At 35.4% G+C, this 22,355-nt stretch overlaps 2 protein-coding genes across 3 annotated transcripts; both read right to left on the bottom strand.

Moving 5' to 3' along the window:
* Positions 1 to 853: 853 nt before the first annotated feature.
* LOC107805844 (uncharacterized) lies at positions 854 to 8,271 on the bottom strand. 2 transcript variants are annotated; one of them, XM_016629940.2, is made up of 9 exons: positions 8,104 to 8,271; positions 6,850 to 7,033; positions 6,420 to 6,696; positions 4,735 to 4,979; positions 4,363 to 4,578; positions 4,197 to 4,289; positions 3,980 to 4,096; positions 3,514 to 3,897; positions 854 to 1,180 (listed from the first exon to the last, which is right to left on the bottom strand). In XM_016629940.2, the coding sequence occupies exons 3-9, from the start codon at positions 6,691 to 6,693 to the stop codon at positions 1,094 to 1,096; spliced, it is 1,416 nt and encodes a 471-aa protein (XP_016485426.1). In that variant the 5' UTR covers positions 6,694 to 6,696; positions 6,850 to 7,033; positions 8,104 to 8,271; the 3' UTR covers positions 854 to 1,093. The 2 variants fall into 2 exon arrangements, with proteins under 2 accessions (XP_016485426.1, XP_016485425.1); XM_016629939.2 differs by having other exon boundaries at positions 6,854 to 7,033; positions 8,104 to 8,270.
* A 12,148-nt stretch (positions 8,272 to 20,419) lies between these two features.
* LOC107811593 (protein VACUOLELESS GAMETOPHYTES-like) lies at positions 20,420 to 21,158 on the bottom strand. The gene has a single exon (XM_016636557.2). It carries the CDS (start codon positions 21,092 to 21,094, stop codon positions 20,513 to 20,515), a length of 582 nt encoding a protein of 193 aa, XP_016492043.1. The 5' UTR covers positions 21,095 to 21,158; the 3' UTR covers positions 20,420 to 20,512.
* Between the last annotated feature and the right edge of the window lie 1,197 nt (positions 21,159 to 22,355).

The raw sequence follows: 22,355 nt of genomic DNA, 5'->3' as shown, positions 1-22,355 counted from the left end.
TCAAATATTGAGGTTCAAGGAATTTACAACAACAACAACGACCCAGTATAATCCCATATAATCCCATAAGTGGGGTCTGGGGAGGGGTTCAAGGAATTTACACTTGTGGAAAATTTTACGGGGTATAATCAATAATGAGTTGACTAATGACTCTTCGTGCTTACAGATTTGGACATTTGAAATATCGTTAGCAAATTGAGTGATAAAAAAGTCAAAGATAGAACATAGACTTTGGACTTTAATTGGATCAGCTTGTGCTACTATAGCAAGTTGAGTATTGACCCCTACGTTCTACATTTTGGAGCAACTATTTTTTGGGGGGATATTTAAAAAAAAGTTGCTCCTAAATATAGGAGTATATGTTTAACATTATTAGTTTTGACTGTCACCTAGATTATTTCTTCCTTCTTAAAGTAAAGAAAATTAAAAGTTAGTAACTTTCTGGCTGCGACCATTTCAATTTTGCTTTTAGAAGTTAACTTTCTGGAAACAAAGTCTAGGCAATGCTTAAACTTTGCTACCTGAACAACATTCAGTATCCTGAATAAGTAATACTCCATCTAACATCGAAGTTAGGCCAATGCCTCTCGCTTAAACGTCTCAATGAGGGGAACAAAGACATCCCCTGAATCCATGTGGAAAATAAGTTGTACGCTACATGTCGCTTAAACCACACTTTGCACCAAGTCACTAAGGCATGCATCTCATTGTCCATAGACTCTACACTAAACAATAAATATTTCACATATCTTTCAAGAATTTGTTGTCTATCTAATTGTTGTTTGAGTTTATAGATATTACTCTTGAATTACATATATATTTTTTATATTTCCTTAAACTGCACGTGTTCATAACAAAATGATGAAGTACGTACTTTCATTAATGGCATCAAGCACATGCAAAAAGAACAAAAGATGATCACTACATAAAGATAGTTTCAGCTCCGATACAAGTTTTGCTAAGGTAGATACAAGGAGCCGACAAAATCCAAAAATTGCTCAGGGGAATTTACATGGGAAAAATTACGCCAACAAAAAGGAAACAAAAGAGATCTAGCAATAAGAGCATTTGTTCACAAAACATCCATGCTTTACTAACGCTTGCGCTTAACGCCCCAACTGGCTCCCGTGCTTTTTTGCTTTTTCCTTTGGATAACACGGGCAGTTGAAGAACCTTGACCCTGCCATTAGAGAAAAGAGCAAAAAATAACTTTGATAATTACAATAACAAACAACTTGAACTTACTAAATGCAGGTTACTGCTCAATGCAGTGAGACTTCGAAGCAAGATGAACTTGATGAAAATATGGCTAGTTATTAGCTCCACAGAATTACAAGATCAACTTTCAGAAAATCCTCTGAAGACATAACATAACAAATCTTATTGTATTTACAATTTTCTGTTCATTTTTATATGATTCGATGCTAAGGTGTGCAAATCAACTACTCAAAGCACAATTTCAGAAGCTTAAAGAATAATGCATTCAAAGATTTAAGTTTAAAAATTCTACAGAGTGCCCAGCAAGTGGCCAAGCCAAAATACCACATTAACCTCAATCAGACATGACCAGACTTTTCTATAATATTTCCAGGGGTAAGTGGAGTAAACAAGAGCGTTCAAATAGATAAATACCTGACTCAAAGCTTAGAACTGTCTCCAACAGACAGAATATCCAAGAGGCAACAAGCTACAAAAAAGTGATGCTTCTACTAAAACATCAATGTTTGGAAGCATAGGTCCTATTTACATTGGCATCATGATCCCAGGTAGCAAGCATTCCAGAATAAGGTCATCATGGCTGGAGTTAGTTAATACCACATATGTAGACCTGAAGAATTTATATGACTACAACCCTTCCTACCCTCCTCTAAATCCAATCAAATCAGCTCCAGTGTTTGTCCAGCTGCCGTTGAGAAATAGAAAAATCAAATTGCACTTTGCTCTGGTGGTATGCTTCTTGTTCTAGGTAAAGTGAGGGGTCAGGTATGAGAGACCACATAAGAAGCCGCGTTGACTTGCTATATCATTGGTGTAACTTACTTGTCCTTAGGATACGCGTATGGTCTTGGATTGGGCTACCTCACAAGGTCCTCAGAGTAGAAAATTAAGTCAGCGTCTTTTACAGGAACATGTGTTGTTTTTTTAGTTATTTTCTGTAAATAAAAAGCAGCCACCAAGAACATTTCCTCTTAAAGTTTTCTCTTTCTATTCAAAAATTGACACCCCCAGTTGTATTACATTTTCTAGAATATGTGTTTAGTATGCCTGCCTTCGCAATATTTAGGGGTCTGTCACCATTTTCAATGTCAATACCTTTTATATTCAACATCATAGTTGACCTCTATGCTTTTTCCTTTTTCGTCTTTTTAATAACTTATTGCACATTCTACCTAATTAAATAAACAGTTATTATGAACTTGTTTTTCAAAAAAAACTTTTCCATTTATACAGATCATTTGACAGTGAGATCTGCTCAACAACCAAAGCATCTCAGGTAAATGCCGTTTGTCTTGATGCACGTCAATTATACAATGTTCGGAAACCATATAAACCATGCAGGCAATGTGGTAAGTTCTGCTAGTGTTGGAATGTGGTAAGACTTCAAACTTCATGCATCTAAACAACTAACCAGTTATAACCTCTTTTTTAGCCGTAAGTGTAGCTTAACAACTGAATTACTAAAATGCAACTCGTTCAAGTGTATGGTACTACCATATTTTGCTGCTTGCTCCTGATTAATACTCTTTAGTTTATTGATTGCAAAAACTAAAAAGAAATCAACGATCTTCCCTATTTCAGAAGTGATCATTTGTGTTCATTGTTTAACATAGAAAAAGAAAATTTGAAAAAAAAAAAAAACAGAAAGAAAGAGAAAACATATTGGAAGGGCTAATCAGCAAACTAGATTGGCAACTACTGGACCGACGATAGAAGTTCCAGCCCAGATTAATACTGGCAACCTGGGATACACCAAGATTAATGGCGTTCCCAAACCATGCGTTCCCAATAGCTCTTATATTTCATACTGGCAACCTGGCATACACCAAGATTAATGGCGTTCCCAAACCATGAGTTCCCAATAGCTCTTATATTTCATACTGGCAACCTGGCATACACCAAGATCAGTGGTGTTTCCAATCCATGAGTCACAGATGCGTGTTCTTGTTTCTAACCATACTTTACAAGCCATAATTTTTTCTGAAATCAGATTTGTCTCACGACATATAGCAGCCCATAAATTGACTTTAGTACAAGCAAGAGTCTTTTATGCGGTTTTTAATGGCAGGAAAGTATGACTAAGTTGCCAATTGGACACTAAAACTCCTTTTTCTGCAATATCATGTCTCACGCCATTAGCTGTTAATTAATATGTAACAGTTACTTAGGGCACACAGCAATGCATTGAAGTGAAGATTGTGAATAGAAAAAGGAGTGGGAGCTCAAAAGATCACGTTAAGAGACTCAATCTCATTAAAATAATGATCAGGCAGCAAGGCAGAAAAAGAACAATACCTGTTGCATTCTGACAATTAGAGCAGCCATCTCCATCTTATCTTGGATCCTTTTGTCCATTTCTAATCGCATTTGTCTACGCTCCTCTTCCATCTGCTCTTGAAACCTTTTGTCCATTTCAGCTCGCATTTGTTCACGTTCTTCTTGCAACTTTCGCTCCATGTCAGCTTGCATCTCATAACGCACACTTTCTATTGCAGAAGACAGGCTAGACCCTAAGTCTCCCTGTTGCATGCGGCTCTTTTTGAGAGGCTGTTTTCCATAACCTTTTCCACGAACATAGCCTGTTCTCTCGCCAAGTACAATGGCTAAAATCTCATCTCCATTCATTGGACTCTCGTTTTCTTCATATTCTTGCTGACCCACAAGTTCCTGGATCTGGTCCTGCAATTATGCATGACCATTTATAATTAACATATAATAATAAATATATAAAATTAATAAGCCAATGATTTTCGGAAATTACATAAATTTGTTGAGATCGTGGATCTGACCACAGCAGTTCTCCTTTATCATTCTTACGCGTATGTTGGAGCTCCCAGACACGATCTGGCGGTGCCTTTTCTCCAGTAAGAGGATCCCTCTACAATATATTTCAGTAGAGGAAAACACATGTGAGCACATAATACGGCATAAATAAATAACAAAGAAGTGTATGATTGTTAAAATAAATGCATTTTCACCGTAGATTCCTCTACTTCTGCAAAAGACTTTGAGCCACATGAATGCTTAGTTGTTTGCTTTTTCCTGTTTGTTTTGTTTCTCTCGCTTACAGCCTGCAATTCAGTCAATAGATTAAGAGACCAACATCCAAATGATAATATACCAAACATTCTTTTATCAAGCTACCTTGAATGTCGGACTTCCAAAATATTGTACCAGAAATTCCCAATCCTCAGGCATAACATCTTTTGGTGGATGGGACAGTCTCTCCTCATCAGTATTATAACGTAAGTATTCAGCATGCAACCGAGTCTTCCACGTTCTAAAAAGCCTTTGCATAGTGCTGGCTACAAAACCTTGCAACACATGCTCTCCCCTACCGCCACCAACTTCAAATTTCTCCTGAAACATGTATGTGAAGTTATAACTTTCTTTTTGAGAGGTAATGTAATTTTATAAATAAACCAGCATAAAGAAAGTTAGAATTGTTATCCTAACAACATAAATAATGCATGATTTATAGAATCAAATATTGATAGTAAATTAGTAACATATTACCTGAACCTTCAGCCACATAGTTTGTCCATGCTTTGCAAAAATTTTTGCCCACTCACCATCTCTGAACGAGATAGTGCTCCTCATGATCAAGCCACAATAATTAACAATATCCCTAGCCCCAGGACCCACAGCTCTATCGATGTCATCCGGAATGTAAACTGTGATTTTGCTACCACACTGAGTTTTCATATCCACGTGTATGGATCTATATTTTCCCCTGCCTTTCTTAGTATTGCTGAAAGAAACTGCGAAGCAAGAAATATAGGACAATTAGAAAACTTTACAGCAAGAGATATATTATACAGATTACAAAAGAAAAACAGAAACCAGCTGATACCGATTAAAAAATTTGAAGTTTTTTCTGTCTAAGCTAAACTAAATGATACTTTTTCCCCCACCGCAGCAGCCTGCATCTGGAACTGGTCATAAGCCAATAGCTTTACCAGCTGAGAAAGGGAAAACATATATGAACACCTTTCAGAATAATTCCAAAGCAATCCAACAGAGATATGGCTGGCAAGATTTATAAGAGATCTTGAGGGTACTTTCCAGAGAAGGTGGTTCGTGTAAGCTGTGATGATATATCCAGATATCCTTTAGTTTAACAAATAAAGTATCAACAGTTTCAGCAAAATGACTCAAAAATATAGTTCCTCCTATTATGGTTGTCCCTGCTATTGAACTGGTATATAGCTCATTCTGTTGACAACAGACACCAAGAAAAAACTTGCTTATTACAGAAAAATTAAGTTTTATGCCAGCACACCACATGAGTAGATTACAGCATCAAGAAGCACAAATTTCAGATAAGATACTGCTAACTTTTTTGTCATTATGTGACTGCTAAGTTTGAAGCTAATATATAGATGGACAACCAAAGAAGGAACAAATTTTATTTGATGGCTATTTGGCAAAGATTAAGATACCTTAATTTTTTGCAATAATTTCAAATAGGTCTTTCAGTAGTTCAATTAGCCAGGCTTCTGTTACCACCCAACTGTATAGCTAACAAGTCTATCTTTTTGTAACTACCAATATTATTGCACTCAAGTTTTGGTAGTTAGCTCCATGGTTTTGCCCAGCAGCAATAGTCAATTTCTCTACATAAATTTTGGATGCGGTAGTTTGGCAGAATCCCGATGTTGTCTGGTCTGGGCCTGACCATCCCACTGCAGATTTTGTTGCATCTATTAATGTGTTTACTGCATTGCCATGACAGATATTCAAAGGTTGTTTCATGCCGGAACAGCCATGCCAATTATAGAGGCCATGCAAGATGATGATGAAGAAAACTTATACATAAGAAGCTAGATCTGAAGTCCATGGAACACTTACATAGGTACAGTTTAAGTAAATAGGATTAAGAGTGTAATAATCTCTGTACATTATTATTTATTACATTATACAGCCTTGAAGATTTTCATTGAAAAGAAAAGAAAGAAGACATCATCATCTCATTAAAACAGATTATTAGAAACTGAACAACAGTAGAAATGCATAATACACCCTAGAAAATAGGACAGTGGCGTCGAGCCAACAATAGGATACTAGAATCCAGCTACAGAAATCAGTTTCTAAAAAACGAATGAACAAAACAGGTTAAAAATTGTAAAAGTAATTCTATAAAGCAAATAAAGTAAGAGGGAAAGAGACCACTTGGAAGTATTGAAATGCAAAAAACTAACCTGCACCGCTATTTAAATTTTCTGAAGAAGGATGTACACTCCCTTCCAGATTCCTTGAGAATTCTGACCCTGAAGACGGTCTTTGACTTGTTTCAGGGCTCCTCAATTCTAGAGAAGTCCACTGACTTGCTTCAGGAATCCTTGTTGGCTGTGCTTGTGGTTGAGATGCTTGATCAATCGTAGGTCCCTGTGGTAGTTCACGTATTCCTTTAACATTACCACGTCCACGGCTCTTTCTATCTCGCCGGCCTCTACCTCGTGCAAATCCTATCATTTCCTGCAACATCGCATAAAATGTATAAATAAAAATTCAAATTTTGGGAAACATAAAATAATGAGACGTGGAGCCCAAGGACACTTGATGTGCCTTATACTAAGAACCCAATAATCAGACATCAAAAACAGTAAGGCCAAAAAAACAATGAAATACTTGCTTCAGGAATCCCTATTGGTTGTGCTTGTGGCTGAGATGCTTGATCAAGCGTAGGTCTCTGTGATGGATTAATATCTACAGATGACACCACTGGAAAATTATCACTTATTCCTTCAACATTACCACATCCACGGCCCTTTCCACCTCGCCGACCTCTACCTCGGGCATATCCTGTCATTTCCTACAACACCGCATAAAAGGGAAAAAAAACATTCAAAATGTGGATATACTATTGAAACCATAAAAATACAAATTAATGAGATGTGGAGCCCTAGAATGCTTGAAGTGCATTACAACTAAGAACTCAATAATCAGCCATCGAAAACAATAAGGCGAAAAAAATTGGAAAGCAAAAGCTAAGTACTTCAGAATATTCATAGCAGAAAAAGTTAACTGCAAGAAACTTATAACCCAATACATTTTTGGAAATTGAAAGCGGAAAAGTATTTGCACTGAGGCCAAAGTCCTTCCAAGAGATTCCAGCAAATTGTTCACTCAGGCTCAAGTTTCTCTGTTATTTGGCTGAACTTCTTTGAGAATCTCTAAAGCCTTTGTAAAGGAGACAGTTGAATGAGACACGTTAGACAAAAGAGTAAACAAAATTGAGACATAATATCGGTTTCTGAAATCTTCTTCAGAGTACGGACTTACTGTTATCAGGTTAATGCTTCTTATTGAAATTGTTTACTAGTTCTCTGTTATTATTCTGCTTAACTGACTTATATTATCACTCGTCAAACTGCAACAAGATTAATTTTTGTTCAATTAATAACAGTCTTCAAATGATCTTTTGCAGATCAAATGAACACAAATTCGAGGTCCCATTGTAGTCATCTGATCACTGAGCTCTTCCTTGGTCCCGTCCTTCTTCTTTTACAAGTCATCTCTATAAGCCTTCACTCATATTATAAGTCCCAAAACTTCCTCTCTTTTTTTTGTTTTTTGTATTTCATCAGTTTAAAAATATTCTCATTGTTAAATTAAAAGTTTACTATTGAGAATTTGAGATCAAATAACAGCCCTCCAAATAAGGGTTAGGGTTTCAGAAGCAACCAACCCTCAGCAGGTTTTGGCATAAAATAACAGTGCTAGGCTGGATTTATAGCTCGAGAAGCCCAATTCGAAATAAGTATCGGAAGAAACTGGTGAAAATTTGTACATAGTAGAAGAATATAATAATAAGACGAAATTAAATGAATGAAAAAGCTAACTTCTTAAAATACTTGGCTGTAGTTGATGCTTAATACACACCTTTTAAGCCCAGAGAATTGAGAGAAAGCAACCTTCCAAGTCTGATTTGGTAGTTTTGGCTTTGAGAAGCCTTCGCTGGAGTCTGTGGTGACGACGAGCTGTTTATGGAAATTGGGGGCTTTTTTGGTTTATTTCATTTCCTTTTTTAAAAGAAAAAGGAAACAGATAGCAATTGGTGGCGACCTAGTCACCATAAATAGGTTACGTGGCGATTAAAAAGGTCGTTAGTAAAAGTTTTTCGCTCGATATTCTCTTTGACTCTTCGCGGGAAGGGGGGAAACTTTTAAGTAGTTTTAGGGGTCTTTTCTGTTATAAATATATTATATTATGGATGTTCATTTAGTACTCCGTTGTAAATAAGCTTCTTGAAGAAGCTTATCCATATGAGACTCCACCGTAAATATGTTTATCTATTTAATACTCTATTGGAAATAAGCTTCCTGAAGAAGCTTATCACTTCGGTACCCGGTTATAGATAAATATTACCCCCGATAGAAGATTATCCATACTTGGTATAATAAGCTTATCCTTTCAGTACCCAGTTATGGATAAACGTTACCCCCGATAGAAGATTATCCATACCAGGTATAATAAGCTTATCCTTTCAGTACCCAGTTATGGATAAACATTACCCCCGGTAGAAGATTATCCATATCGGGTATAATAAGCTTATCCTTTCAGTACTCCGTTATGGATAAACATTGCTCTCAGTAGAAGATTATCCATATCTGGTATAGTAGCAGCTTACACAACAGCTTCCTTTCTTCTATAAATAGAAGAGATTTCAGTTCATTATGTACATCAGTTTGAATTCGAATAATATAACAGTTTCTCTCTATACTTGTCTTTACTTTACAGTCTTTATTTTATAACACGTTATCAGCACGAGACTCTGACATCTCGAACAAATACTTTGAAAGTATTAGAGGTAAGAACTTTCTTTTCCTAAATAATGTCAAATCTTTCTAAACTTGAATTTGTAGCCCTGGATATATCGGGCAAAAGCTACATGTCTTGGGTACTTGATGCTGAAATTCATCTTGATGTGATGGGTCTGGCAGACACCATCAAGGATAAAAATTAGGCATCAAACCAAGACCGTGTCAAAGCAATGATATTCCTACGTCATCACCTTGATGAGGGCCTGAAAATGGAATATCTCACTATTAAAGATCCAGTCATACTGTGAAATAATTTGAAAGATAGATATGACCACCTGAAGATGGTCGTTCTTCCACAGGCACGTTATGATTGGACTCCTCTAAGGCTACAAGATTTTAAATCTATCAGTGAGTATAATTCTGCTATGTTCAGAATTATTTCCCAATTGAAATTATGTGGTGATAATATTACTGATCATGATATGTTGGAGAAAACTTTCACCACTTTTCATGCCTCGAATATGCTCCTGCAGCAGCAATATCGAGAGATGGGATTTAAAAAGTATTCTGAACTTATCTCACATCTTCTTATAGCAGAGCAACATAATGGGCTATTAATGAAAAATCATGAAAGCCGACCTATTGGTTCTTGTCCATTCCCTGAAGTGAATGAGACGAACTTCCACCAAGCTAAACGTGGAAGAGGTCGTGGCCCCAGTCGTGGTCATGGCCGTGGTCGGGGAAGAAACCCCAATCATGGTAATAATAATGCACCAAAGAAGCCTCCTCACCACCAGCAGTGGAAAAGGAAGGAACAAAAGCATGAAGCGGTGCAAGCGCCAAATGCAGAAAATGCATGTTATAGATGTGGAGGAAAAAGGCACTGGTCACGTACCTGTCGTACGCCAAAGCACTTGGTTGAGCTTTATCAAGCTTCCCTGAAGAAGACAGAGAAAAATGTTAAAGCAAATTTTATTTCTGAAGATAATTTAGACTTCGTGCATTTGGATGTAGCTGATTACTTTGCACTCCCAGAAGGAGAAACAAGTCATGTAATCGGTAGTGAATCTGTAGAAATGTAAATATTTTAATTTTTGTTGTTTGTAATAGATAGTATGGTTATGTAATTGTTGTACATAAATAAAGGTTATGCTTTGATAATGATGTTTACTATAATATATTTTATTTATGTTATTTTGAAGAATATGGATAACCCTCAAATTATGTTTGGATCAAAGACAAATCATGAAGATATTTGTGTTATTGATAGTGGAACAACTCATGCCATATTCAACGATCAGAAATACTTTTCTTATTTGCATAAGGAAAAAGCAAATGTTTCAACAATTTCTGGTAATATAAGTTTGATTGAAGGCTCTGGAAGAGCCATAATATTTTTGTCTAAGGGAACAAAACTTATTATAGACAATGCATTGTTCTCCTCCAAGTCCCGAAGAAACTTGTTGAGTTTTATAGATATCCGCCGAAATGGGTATCATGTTGAGACAATAGATGAAATGAACAGGGAATATCTTTGTATTACAAAGAATATTTCTGGCCAGAAATGCATTGTAGAAAAGTTACCAACTTTATCTTCTGGCTTATACTATTCAAAAATTAGTACAATTGAAGCACACTCTATCGTAAACTAGAAGTTTACGGATTCAAATACTTTTGTGCTTTGGCATGGCCGTTTGGGCCATCCCGGATCAATAATGATGAGACGAATTACTGAAAATTCGAGTGGGCATCCATTAAAGAACTTGAAGATTCTTACAAATAACGAATTTTCTTGTGATGCTTGTTATCAAGGAAAAATGATCACTAGGCCATCACCAATGAAGGTTGGTATTGAATCCCCTGCCTTTTTAGAGCGTATACATGGGGATATATGTGGACCTATTCACCCACCAAGTGGATTGTTTAGATATTTTATGGTCCTAATAGATGCATCTTCAAGATGGTATCATGTGTGCCTACTATCATCTCGCAACATGGCGTTTGCAAAGCTATTAGCCCAAATAATTCGATTAAGGGCACAATTCCCAGATTATCCTATAAAGGCTATTCGCCTTGATAATGCTGGAGAATTCTCATCTCAAGCTTTTGATGATTATTGTCTATCCGTTGGGATAAAAGTTGAACATCCTGTAGCTTATGTTCATACTCAAAATGGCCTTGCAGAGTCATTTATTAAACGCCTGCAATTGATAGCAAGACCACTACTTATGAAAACAAAATTGCCCACTACTGCTTGGGGCCATGCTATCTTGCATGCAACATCACTTATCCGTCTCAGACCGACACATTATAATAAATATTCTCCGTCACAATTAGTTTTTGGTCATGAACCAAATATTGTCCATCTACGAATTTTCGGATGTGTTGTATATGTGCCAGTAGCACCACCACAACGTAGTAAGATGAGACCACAAAGAAGGATAGGAATATATGTTGGGTTTGAATCACCCTTTATTATTCGCTATCTTGAACCATTGACAGGAGATTTATTTACTGCTCGATTTGCAGATTGTCGGTTTGATGAAACAAATTTTTCACAATTAGGGGGAGAGAAAAAGGAAATCAAAAGAGAAATTGTGTGGAAAATTTCATCATTATCTCACTTTGATCCCTGTACCCCTATATGTAATCAGGAGGTCCAGAAGATCATCCATTTACAGAATATAGCAAATCAAATGCAGACGCATTTACTGATTTGAAAAGGATAACTAAGTCACATATCCCAGCAGAGAATGTGCCTATCCGAATTGTTGTCCCAGTAGGACCATCTACTAGCATGAGAGCTAGTGAACCTAAAGCACGCCTGAAGCGTGGTAGGCCTTTGGGTTCTAAGGATCGAAATCCTCGAAAAAGAAAATCGATAAATGATCAAAACGATACTATGAAGGGATCTCCTGAAGAGACCCAAAATCTGATTAATTCTGAGATTCCTGAAGAAATCAATGAACCCGAAGCTCATGTGAGTGAGGAACTTTTAATAAGTTCGATCGGTGATGGGATTAATTTAAATCGATCTGAAATAGTGGTGGATAATATTTTTGCATATAATGTTGCACTTAATATTATGCAAGATAGTGAGGATCTTGAACCTCGATCTGTCGAAGAATGTCGACAAAGATCTGATTGGCCAAAATGGCAAGAGGCAATTCAATCGGAATTGAAGTCACTTGCTAAAAGAGAGGTCTTTGGACCAGTAGTCCAAACACCTGCTGGTATAAAACCAGTTGGTCATAAATGGGTTTTTGTGCGAAAAAGGAATGATAAAAATGAAGTTGAAAGATACAAAGTTCGCCTTGTTGCACAAGGATTCTCACAACGACTTGGAGTCGATTTTGATGAAACATATTCACCTGTTATGGATGCCATAACATTTCGATATCTCATCAGTTTAGCACTATATGAAAAGCTTGAAATACATCTAATGGATGTAGTTACAGCTTATCTGTACGGTTCACTTGATAATGAAATTTATATGAAAATCCTTGAAGGATTTAAAATGCCTGAAGCAAAATCTCAGGAAATGTATTCAATCAGATTACAAAGATCTTTGTACGGTTTAAAGCAATCTGGGCGCATGTGGTATAATCGCCTTAGTGAATATTTGCTGAAAGAAGGTTACATAAATGATGTTATTTGTCCATATATTTTTATAAAGAAAATGGCATCAGAATTTGTTATACTTGCTGTTTATGTTGATGACATAAATCTTGTTGGAACTCCAGAAGAGCTCCAAAAGGCAATTAAATATCTTAAGAAAGAATTTGAGATGAAAGATCTTGGAAAGACAAAACTTTGTCTTGGTCTACAAATTGAACATTTAGCAGACGGGATCTTTATCCATCAATCCGCCTATACAGAAAGGGTCTTAAAACGCTTTTACATGGACAAAGCGTACCTATTGAGTACACCAATGGTTGTTCAATCACTTGAAGTAAATAAGGATTTGTTCCGACCTCCAGAAGAGGACGAGGAACTCCTTGATCCCGAAGTACCCTATCTCAGTGCAATTGGTGAACTAATGTATCTTGCTAATGCTACAAGGCCTGACATAGCATTTTCTGTTAATTTACTAGCAAGATATAGTTCTTCTCCTACACGGAAACATTGGAACGGGATTAAGCATATATTGCGATATTTAAAGGGAACTCTTGATATGGGCTTGTTTTATGCTAACAAAGATAGTGCAAACCTTGTTGGTTATGCAGATGCAAGTTATTTATCTGATCCCCATAAAGCTCGATCTCAAACCGGCTATGTATTTACATATGGAGGTACTGTCATATCATGGCGCTCCACAAAGCAATCTATTGTTGTTACTTCTTCAAATCACGCTGAGATAATATCTATTCATGAAGCAAGTAGGGAATGTGTATGGTTGAGATCAATAATTCATTTTATTCGAGAAAAATGTGGTTTGGAATGTGAGAAAAGACCCACAATTTTATACGAAGACAATGTTGCATGCATAGCCCAATTGAATGGAGGATTTATAAAAGGAGATAGAACGAAACACATTTCACCAAAATTATTCTACACACACGATCTTCAGAAAAGTGGTGACATTGATGTGCAACAAATCCGTTCAAGTGATAATCCAGCAGATTTATTCACTAAATCTTTGCCAACTTCAACTTCTGAGAAGATGGTATACAAGATTGGAATGCGGAGACTCAAATATTTAAAACAAGGTTCTCATCAGGGGGAGTAAAATATGCGATGCACTTTTTTTCCCTTACTAAGGTTTTTTCCCATGGGGTTTTCCTTATAAGGTTTTTAATGAGGCACCTAGCAATGTGTCTTACTAAATATGTGTACTCTTTTCCCTTCACTTGGATTTTTTCCCACGTGGTTTTTCCTAGTAAGGTTTAATGAGGCACATTATCTTTTAATGAACATCCAAGGGGAAGTGTTATAAATATATTATATTATGGATGTTCATTTAGTACTCCGTTGTAAATAAGCTTCTTGAAGAAGCTTATCCATATGAGACTCCACCGTAAATATGTTTATCTATTTAATACTCTATTGGAAATAAGCTTCCTGAAGAAGCTTATCACTTCGGTACCCGGTTATAGATAAATATTACCCCCGATAGAAGATTATCCATACTTGGTATAATAAGCTTATCCTTTCAGTACCCAGTTATGGATAAACGTTACCCCCGATAGAAGATTATCCATACCAGGTATAATAAGCTTATCCTTTCAGTACCCAGTTATGGATAAACATTACCCCCGGTAGAAGATTATCCATATCGGGTATAATAAGCTTATCCTTTCAGTACTCCGTTATGGATAAACATTGCTCTCAGTAGAAGATTATCCATATCTGGTATAGTAGCAGCTTACACAACAGCTTCCTTTCTTCTATAAATAGAAGAGATTTCAGTTCATTATGTACATCAGTTTGAATTCGAATAATATAACAGTTTCTCTCTATACTTGTCTTTACTTTACAGTCTTTATTTTATAACATTTTTCAATTTTCTCATCTTTGTTTGCATTAAATATTTTGGAAAATATTTTGTTATGAACTCAATTTTTTTCGATTGGAGGAAAATATTTTTGTAAGGGAAGACATTTTCCAAAACTCCTTCTCAATCTTTCTCACCTCGTCCCCTCACTCCAAAAAAGGCTTCTTTTCTTTCAAATTTCAGTTTTTTCGTTATCACCCACCCTACTACCCCTCTATCCCATCCTACTACCTCTCTACTCCACCCCACCCCCACCCCCCTCCCGCAAACCTTTTTTTTTGCAATTTCAAATTTATGTTTTTTCGTTTTTCTGCATCATCCACCCCCTACCCACAAATTTTTTTTAAAAAACTTTTTTTTTTGTAATTTCAAATTTCTATTTATTTTCATTTTTCTGCCCCCCCCCCCCCCCCCCCCCCCCAAAAAAAATATTTTTTAAATATATTTTTCAGTTTTAGTATTTTTATTTATCGGTTTAAAGATTCAAAATTTTACAAATTCCAAAGTTATGAGCTCGGAGGTTTATGTGTTTGGAATTTTACGGTTTTAGAAATTATAAAGTTTACGGGTTCAAAATTTCGCGGTTTCGAAAGTTTATGAAATTTGTGGGTTCGGAAGGTTGTTGGTTTGAAAGTTTATTGTTTCATGTTTATTATATCTAAATTATTTATGAATACTCTTGAGAAGTCATTCTCCTTAATTTGGGTACCAAACACCGAAAAATGAATATGGTTACTACTGATTTTTCAAGAAAATATTTTCTTGTTTTCTCACGGAAAATATTTTCCGTTATACCAAACACACCCTTAGGGTGAAATGTTTTCCATGGAAGGGAAAATGAGTGTTTGATCACTTTTTTTTTGTTTGGTTGGTGAGTGAAAAAAAAATCGGAAAATATTTTTTAGTGTTTAGTTTGAGATTAGAAGATATCTTTTTAGGAAAATATTTTTTTATGCTACTCTCCTTACCCCCACATTCCCCCAAGTCCACATATTTCCTTGCTTACCCCCTCCCCTCCTTCTCCCTTCAAATACCCAACGTCTTGAGGAGTCTATTTTTCTTTAAAGAATTTAATTATTTTTCTAAAAAATTATACAAACCCAAAGGAACTAATGTGTTGCTTTACATTTTTACGCAAAAAAAGTTAAAATTTGTGCTCCATAACTAAAAAAAATATTCTTTTTTTGGTTGAAAAAGAAAGTACTCTTTCTACAACATAAAAATAAAGTACTCATTTTATCGAAAATACTCATTTTGTTGAAATGAAAAAAATATTTTTTTTTACATCATGAAAAGAAAATACTTTTTTTGTTGAAATGAAAGAAATTCTTTTTCTATGAAAAGAAAATACTTTTTTGTTGAAATGAAAAAAATACTTTTTTATATCATATCATAAGTTGAAATTCAACAAAAAAAAATCTACCGATAACATGAAAAGAAAGTAGTATTAATAATATTTTTATATAAGGTGGAGGTGGGGTGGGGTGGGTAGGGTGGGGGTGGGGAGGACTAGGGTTGGGTTGGGTGGGTGGGCGTGAGGGTGGGTTGGTGGAAATGGAGAATAGGGTGAGAAAGGTTGAGAAGAAGTTTTGGGAAATATTATCTCTTCTCTATGGCCAATTCTGGATTAAAAAAATTTATTAAGCAGAGTGAGGGAAGACTTGTGTCGGAAAATTTTGCCCGAGTAGTTGTTTACCATTCGTGTCTAAACAATCGACCGGGGGATGGGGAGATTAGAGGCCAATTTTGTTGGAAGATATGGACAAGTAGACAATTTGCTAGACCGTTAATTAATATTGGGGGATTTACAGTCGTACCCTATATTTGTGCCACATTTTAATATGTACCCTATTTTTAAAAATTATTGACTTGGTAACCAGCTGACAAAAAATTCGTAATAATATGATAATTATACCCCTGACAAAATATATAAAACCTGCATCACACATTAATCGCATGATCTGCAACCTCATTCGTGAAAAAAGATCTCCTCCTCTTCTCTCAGCAGCTTTATCAAAAAATTAGAAATTTATCCAGATTCATCTTCAGAATCAGACTTGCATGAAGTTGTTTCACGTTGAAGCTAAAACTTCATGATAATGTAGCATGAAGTTATTTCACGTTGAAGCTAAAACTTCATGCTAATATAGCATGAAGTTGTTTCACACTGAAGCTAAAATTTCATGCTAATGCGTGTTGAAGTTATTTATCCTGCAGTCTACAGTTTTGTCACGAGTTTTATCCGAAACTTCAGTCTAAACATGCTGAAGTTATTTAGTTCATTTGCTAATACTTCAGACAAAACATGCTTAAGTTTTTTTTAGTTCATTTGCTAAAACTTCAGACTAAACATGCTTAAGTTTTTGTCTTGTAGTATGTAATTTTTTAATGAGTTTTTGCTAACGCATGCTAAAGTTATTTAGTTCATTTGCTAAAACTTCAGACAAAACTTGCTGAAGTTATTTAGTTCATTTGCTAAAACTTCAGAGTAGACATGGTTAAGTTTTTTAGTTCATTTGCTAAAACTTCATACTAAACATGCTTATGTTTTTGTCTTGCAGTATGTAATTTCTAAAGAGTTTTTGCTAATGTATGCTGAAGTTATTTAGTTCATTTGCTAAAATTTCATACCAAAACATGCTGAAGTTTTGTAATGCAGTTTACAATTTTGTCCCGAGTTTTATCCAAAATTTCAATCTAAACAAGCTTAAGTTTTTTAGTTAATTTACTAAAACTTCAGTCTAAACATGCTTAAGTTTTTGTCCTGCAGATTGTCAATAGTCTTTTTTTTAAAGAAGGGCAAAATCATCTTTTTAAAGCGTTTTTAACAAACAAACAAAAATGGGTACGGATGCAAACGGAAAAACAAAACGAATATAAGTTAAAAAGGGACGACCAAATAGGATGCCCCATGCAATTTTTACCTCAATATTTAGCAAATGTTTCAAAACTTTAGCCACTTTTTTTTAATACATGAATACAATTTGGACAACAATTACCTCTAGCCAAATCAAGGAAAAACTCCTGCATAGGTTTTGCATGAATTGCAATAATTCATAAAATGTCATACAAGATACACTTTCAATCACTCTTTTAATAATATGTGAATTATTTACTTATAAGTAAGGAAAAGATGCAAAATCCAAATGGGACATTCATGTTACCATGCAAATCACATAATACACATTCATATTGGGACATTCATGGGTCAGAAGAGATCGGATCCTCATCTTAAACCTATTGGGCAATCGACAGGGAATGGATCTGGACAAATTAAAGGGGCTTGGGTATACCACGTCCTTATCCAACTTGGCCCACAATCTATGCTATGAAAGCTGTAATAGCCAATGAGAGTACTGGGCCTAATGGGAAAAATGGGCCGTTAGAGGACATGTCAACTGGGCTTAATGATCTGCCAAGAAGGAGCCTAAGGGTGAACAAACTAAACCCAAAGCTAGCTGACTACGTGTTGGATGCTGGCTGGCTAAGGACTTAGTGTAAGACAATGTGGAATGGGGAACTATTATCTAGTCTAGTATTAAATACAATAGGGTGAGAGTGGAAAGTTAGGCAGAAAGTATTAAGAATATTTACTCTCTCTTGGTTTGGCTCTGTTTCTCCCTCTATGTTTCTTTCTGTATATCTTATCCTTATCCGTGTTCTTCCATGTCTAGCTGCAGTTTTTGTTAAGAAATTGTACTGGTTTTATATTGAATCAATACAATTGCTTGTGTGTTCTTGTTAAGTTCATAACATTATCTACATCAAATGATAAAGTATAATACAATACAATACATTATGAAACGATATATAAACCATCCAAACAAGTTGGTTTGACGAAAAAAATGTTCGCCCCTAAAAGTATTTTTTTATTTCAATTTACATGGTGTAGTATAATTGAGTACGTAGCTTAAAAAGAACTCATAGAACTTATAATTGATTTTCTGAAACTACAGCACATGATATTAAGGTTCAAGCGAGAAATTAAAAATTAAATAATTATTTTGAAAAAATATCATAACTTTAAAAGGAGTAACCAACCTAATAGTAACTAGAGTTCAATTTTGTATCTTAAATGATCGTGTATGGCTTGGATTTCCTAGCTGATTACTTTGGTTATGTTCAAGCTTGAATACGATCAGAGATATACGGTAAAAGTGGAAAAAGGAGGAAAAACAAAGTCTAATGTGCATGCTCGAGCAATATATTTCTAGTGGCTATGGGGTGCGCACGTGCACACAAGACGGACCAAGTAATTAAGCTTTCAGATTTATGCTTTCCTTATTATTTATGTTTCGGGTGTACTGTTATAAAAGCTTAGCTATTTTGGATATAAATAAGTACAGGTATTTCATCATAGTTTTAGGATCCAAAATCTGTTTCTCTTCGTCCTTTGACATAATTGTGATTAATAATATCAGAACCTGTTATGAGCCAAAGTTACCCCCGAAAGTTCATCCACTTACTCTCAGTTCCTCGGACTCAATTAATTGAGAATACTAATAACCGGTTTATCTTTTAAAGAGGTAGTTATTAAAAAATTATATAAGAATCTGCAGGCTATAAATGTGGCCAACCACTTCTGGACATGGTAATTAAACATCTAAGAGAACAAACAAAAACATTAAAATGTTGATGTATACATCATTTTAATCCATCTTATTAATTAGCAATAAATATCTTAATCGAGCTGACGTAGCAATATATAGTTACCAAAACATTTTGTTGTATGCCTCACACAACGTAAAAATTGCACGGGGCGTCCATTTAACCTATACCAATTTTTTTTAAAACTTTTAACTTGTACCCACTTTTTAAATAACTTCAGCTCCCTTTCTCCTTCTCCTTTTCATTCTTCTTCTTCTTCTTCTTCTTCTTCTTCTTCTTCTTCTTCTTCTTCTTCTTCTTCTTTCTTCTGCTGCTATTTTCTATCTAATCTACTAGTCTAATACCCTAGAGAAAAGATGATCTGCTGGTACAATATATATATATATATATATATATATATATATATATATATATATATATATATATATATATATATATATTTTGCTAAAAGGTGCAATAGGTTGACTTTGCTTACAAAATCTCTTGCTTAAATGATTTCCATGTGATATTGTGTGACTGCTACCGTTTGTGAAGGCGAGATATTGCACCAGAAGCTTGTTTACTATCTAGCTTTTACTCCTGGATGATGAACTTTAGGTTTGTACATTATGTCATCGTTCCATTGAAAAGAAAAGGAACTGAGAACTGGGCCATAACAATTGCAGTAAAAGAATCTAGGCAAAAATTATGTGAAAAGAGTGTCATTTGGGGTAGTAAACATACAATGAACTAAATAACTTCAGCTCTAGAGCTGAAGTTTCCCAGTTACAAAAGAAAAACATCAGTTTTAGAGCTGAAGTTCGCCAGTTATAAAACAAAACTTCAGCTCTAGAGCTGAAGTTCGCCAGTTATAAAATAACTTCAGGCCCGACTACTAAAATGCTGAAGTTTTGCGTGATTGTCTTTGCTACTTCAGCCCCGTATGCTGAAGTTATGCGAAAAAGCGGGTACGTTTGCAATTTTTTTTTGCAAAGCGAACACAAGTTAAAACGTGACACAAAAAGCGGATATAGATACAAATGCCCCTAATAAATTACCTCCAGCAATTCAAACTGATATGTCACGTTGAAATTAAATGAGAAAGCACTTCAACGGAAGACATTTTTATGAAACAAAAAGAGGTCGCACACAACTAGTATCAATTATGTGAGGTACAAAATAAAAATAATTCATATTTATCCATTTCCGAGCTCCAATCCGCTTTAACTCCAACCAAGAAAAAAAATGGAAAAAACTCAACAAGGTTCAATTAATTAAAGGCAAATTAATCGCAAATTTGTCAATCAAACAAATGACTTGTAACATCGAAAACTTTGTGGAAATGGTAGAGTAATTAACATCAAAAGGCAGCTCTCGATTAGTATTGAATATCTTCAAGAGCATACATTTTCTCGTAAATTTGTACTTCGAGAAAATTAGAAGTTTCTCAAATTTCTGAAACTTGAATTTCTTGATCAGTAGACACACAATCCAAATGGGTAGCACATTTACAATTACAAGCCAAACAATAATAAAACCAACAACTCTTCCCAACACCTCTTTGACAAACATAACACATCAAATCCACGTCCTTATCCTTCCCAAAAAAAACATTACTATAACTCAACGTAAGAGGATGCTGATGATCTTTCCTCTCTTCAATTTCCGGCAACGAAGCACATTCAACATGAAGATCAAACTTACATTTCTCACAATGAAACGTAAAAGCATGACCCGAATTCCCACAAGCGTCGCACGTGAATTCTCCGTCGTCATAAGGAGGAAAGAAACGGAGAGTTAAAGTGTGTTTAGGGTGAGATTTGTGCTTAATTTGCCTAGGCAACTCGAAACAAGAATCGTGGAGGATGAAGTTGCAGTTAACTTTGGTGCACGCGTAGGCGGAGCCGCCGGAGAGATCGTGCTCGCAGCCGGAGCAGATGACTTGGTCTTCTTCTTCTACATCGGAGATCTTTAATGGGTGGCGATGGCTAAAATGGCTATAGTACTGTTCCATCGGTATCATCTCCATTATTGTAACTTGTAACTTGTAACCTTTCTTTCTTCTTTTGTGATCTGATACGCAAAGTCAAAGCGTGTTGTGTATTTATATTAGGGGAGAATTGCACTTTCTGTCCCTGAATTATTAAAGATTTTGAAGTTTGGTCCTTATGATTCGAACAAATATTACGTATAACCTTCAATTCATATATTTGTGCGCTTTTGTTCCTTTCTGTAACAAATATATGTAAATTCAATTTATTTTTTGTAAATGTAAAATCATGTGAATATTCGTCTTCAATGTTAAAATTAAGGAAGTAATACTTATATACTTTCATTTATTGTTATTTTAAGTTGGAACCTGTTAAATTTGTTAGCAGAGAGGCTAAAATCACATTACTCTGCTAATGGAAGGTTAAGTATATTTAATGAGATAGTACAAGGATCAGACTAGAATATGCCAAATAATAAAGGGATCAAAATTAGTAGGAGTGTAACATTTCCTTTCCATTCCCTTCTTACAGCGATCTGGCATAGTTGGTACCCAACTGGTTGTGCACTTATGTGACCGTGACAATTTTGTTGATTAATAACCCGTTTGGTCAAGTTATAAAAATCAGTTTATTTTGAGAAGTGCTTTTTTTTTTAAAAGTACTTTTCTCAAAAGTATTTTTGGTGAAAACTAATTTGTGTTTGGCTAATTAATTTGAAAAGCACCTTTGAGCGGCAATTAGTGTTTGACCAAACTTTAAAAAAGTGTTTCTAAGTGTATTTTTCTCAAAAGTGCTTTTGGAGAGAAACTACTTTTTTCTACTTCCCCAAAAGTACTTTTTTCCTTTCAAAAGCTTGACGAAACACCTTAATTTTAGAAAAAAAACACTTTTGACCAAAAAGAGTGCTTTTGCCTCAAAAGAAGCTTGGCCAAACAGGCTATAAGTCAACCTTATCCCTTTCCGTCGTAGCAGAGAAATTCTTCAAGCTTGAGATAGTAGTCTTTTTTTTTGGTTTCCCACTCGGTGACCGGTACTCACATTGGGGTCCAACTAAATTTGGATTCGCGCCGGGAAGTTCCACATTGGGGGGTAAAGCGCTTCCTAACAAAAACGACTTTTTACCGGTTAGAGGCTCGAACTCGAGATCTTTGGTTAAAGATGAAGGAGTACTTACTACTCCACCACAACTCTTGTGGGTGATAGTAGCCTTATTATCCTTATAGATTATGCTAGGAAAAATAATTAATTTAAGTTTGCATGTCGTATACTGGAAACGGCTAGTTCGATTTTGATTTTAGT

This window comes from Nicotiana tabacum, chromosome 7, assembly GCF_000715075.1.
Source record: "Nicotiana tabacum cultivar K326 chromosome 7, ASM71507v2, whole genome shotgun sequence".
NCBI lineage: Eukaryota > Viridiplantae > Streptophyta > Magnoliopsida > Solanales > Solanaceae > Nicotiana > Nicotiana tabacum.
This window is presented reverse-complemented; position numbering and strand designations above follow the sequence as displayed.

Coding starts and splice junctions, on each gene's coding strand:
- LOC107805844 (XM_016629939.2), bottom strand. CDS start 7,030: ATGACAGGATATGCCCGAGGTAGAGGTCGGCGAGGTGGAAAGGGCCGT. Junction 4,097..4,196: donor CAGAAGTAGAGGAATCTACG/GTGAAAATGCAT, acceptor AATATATTGTAG/AGGGATCCTCTTACTGGAGA. Junction 1,181..3,513: donor TAATTGTCAGAATGCAACAG/GTATTGTTCTTT, acceptor CTCTAATGGCAG/GGTCAAGGTTCTTCAACTGC.
- LOC107811593 (XM_016636557.2), bottom strand. CDS start 21,094: ATGGAGATGATACCGATGGAACAGTACTATAGCCATTTTAGCCATCGC.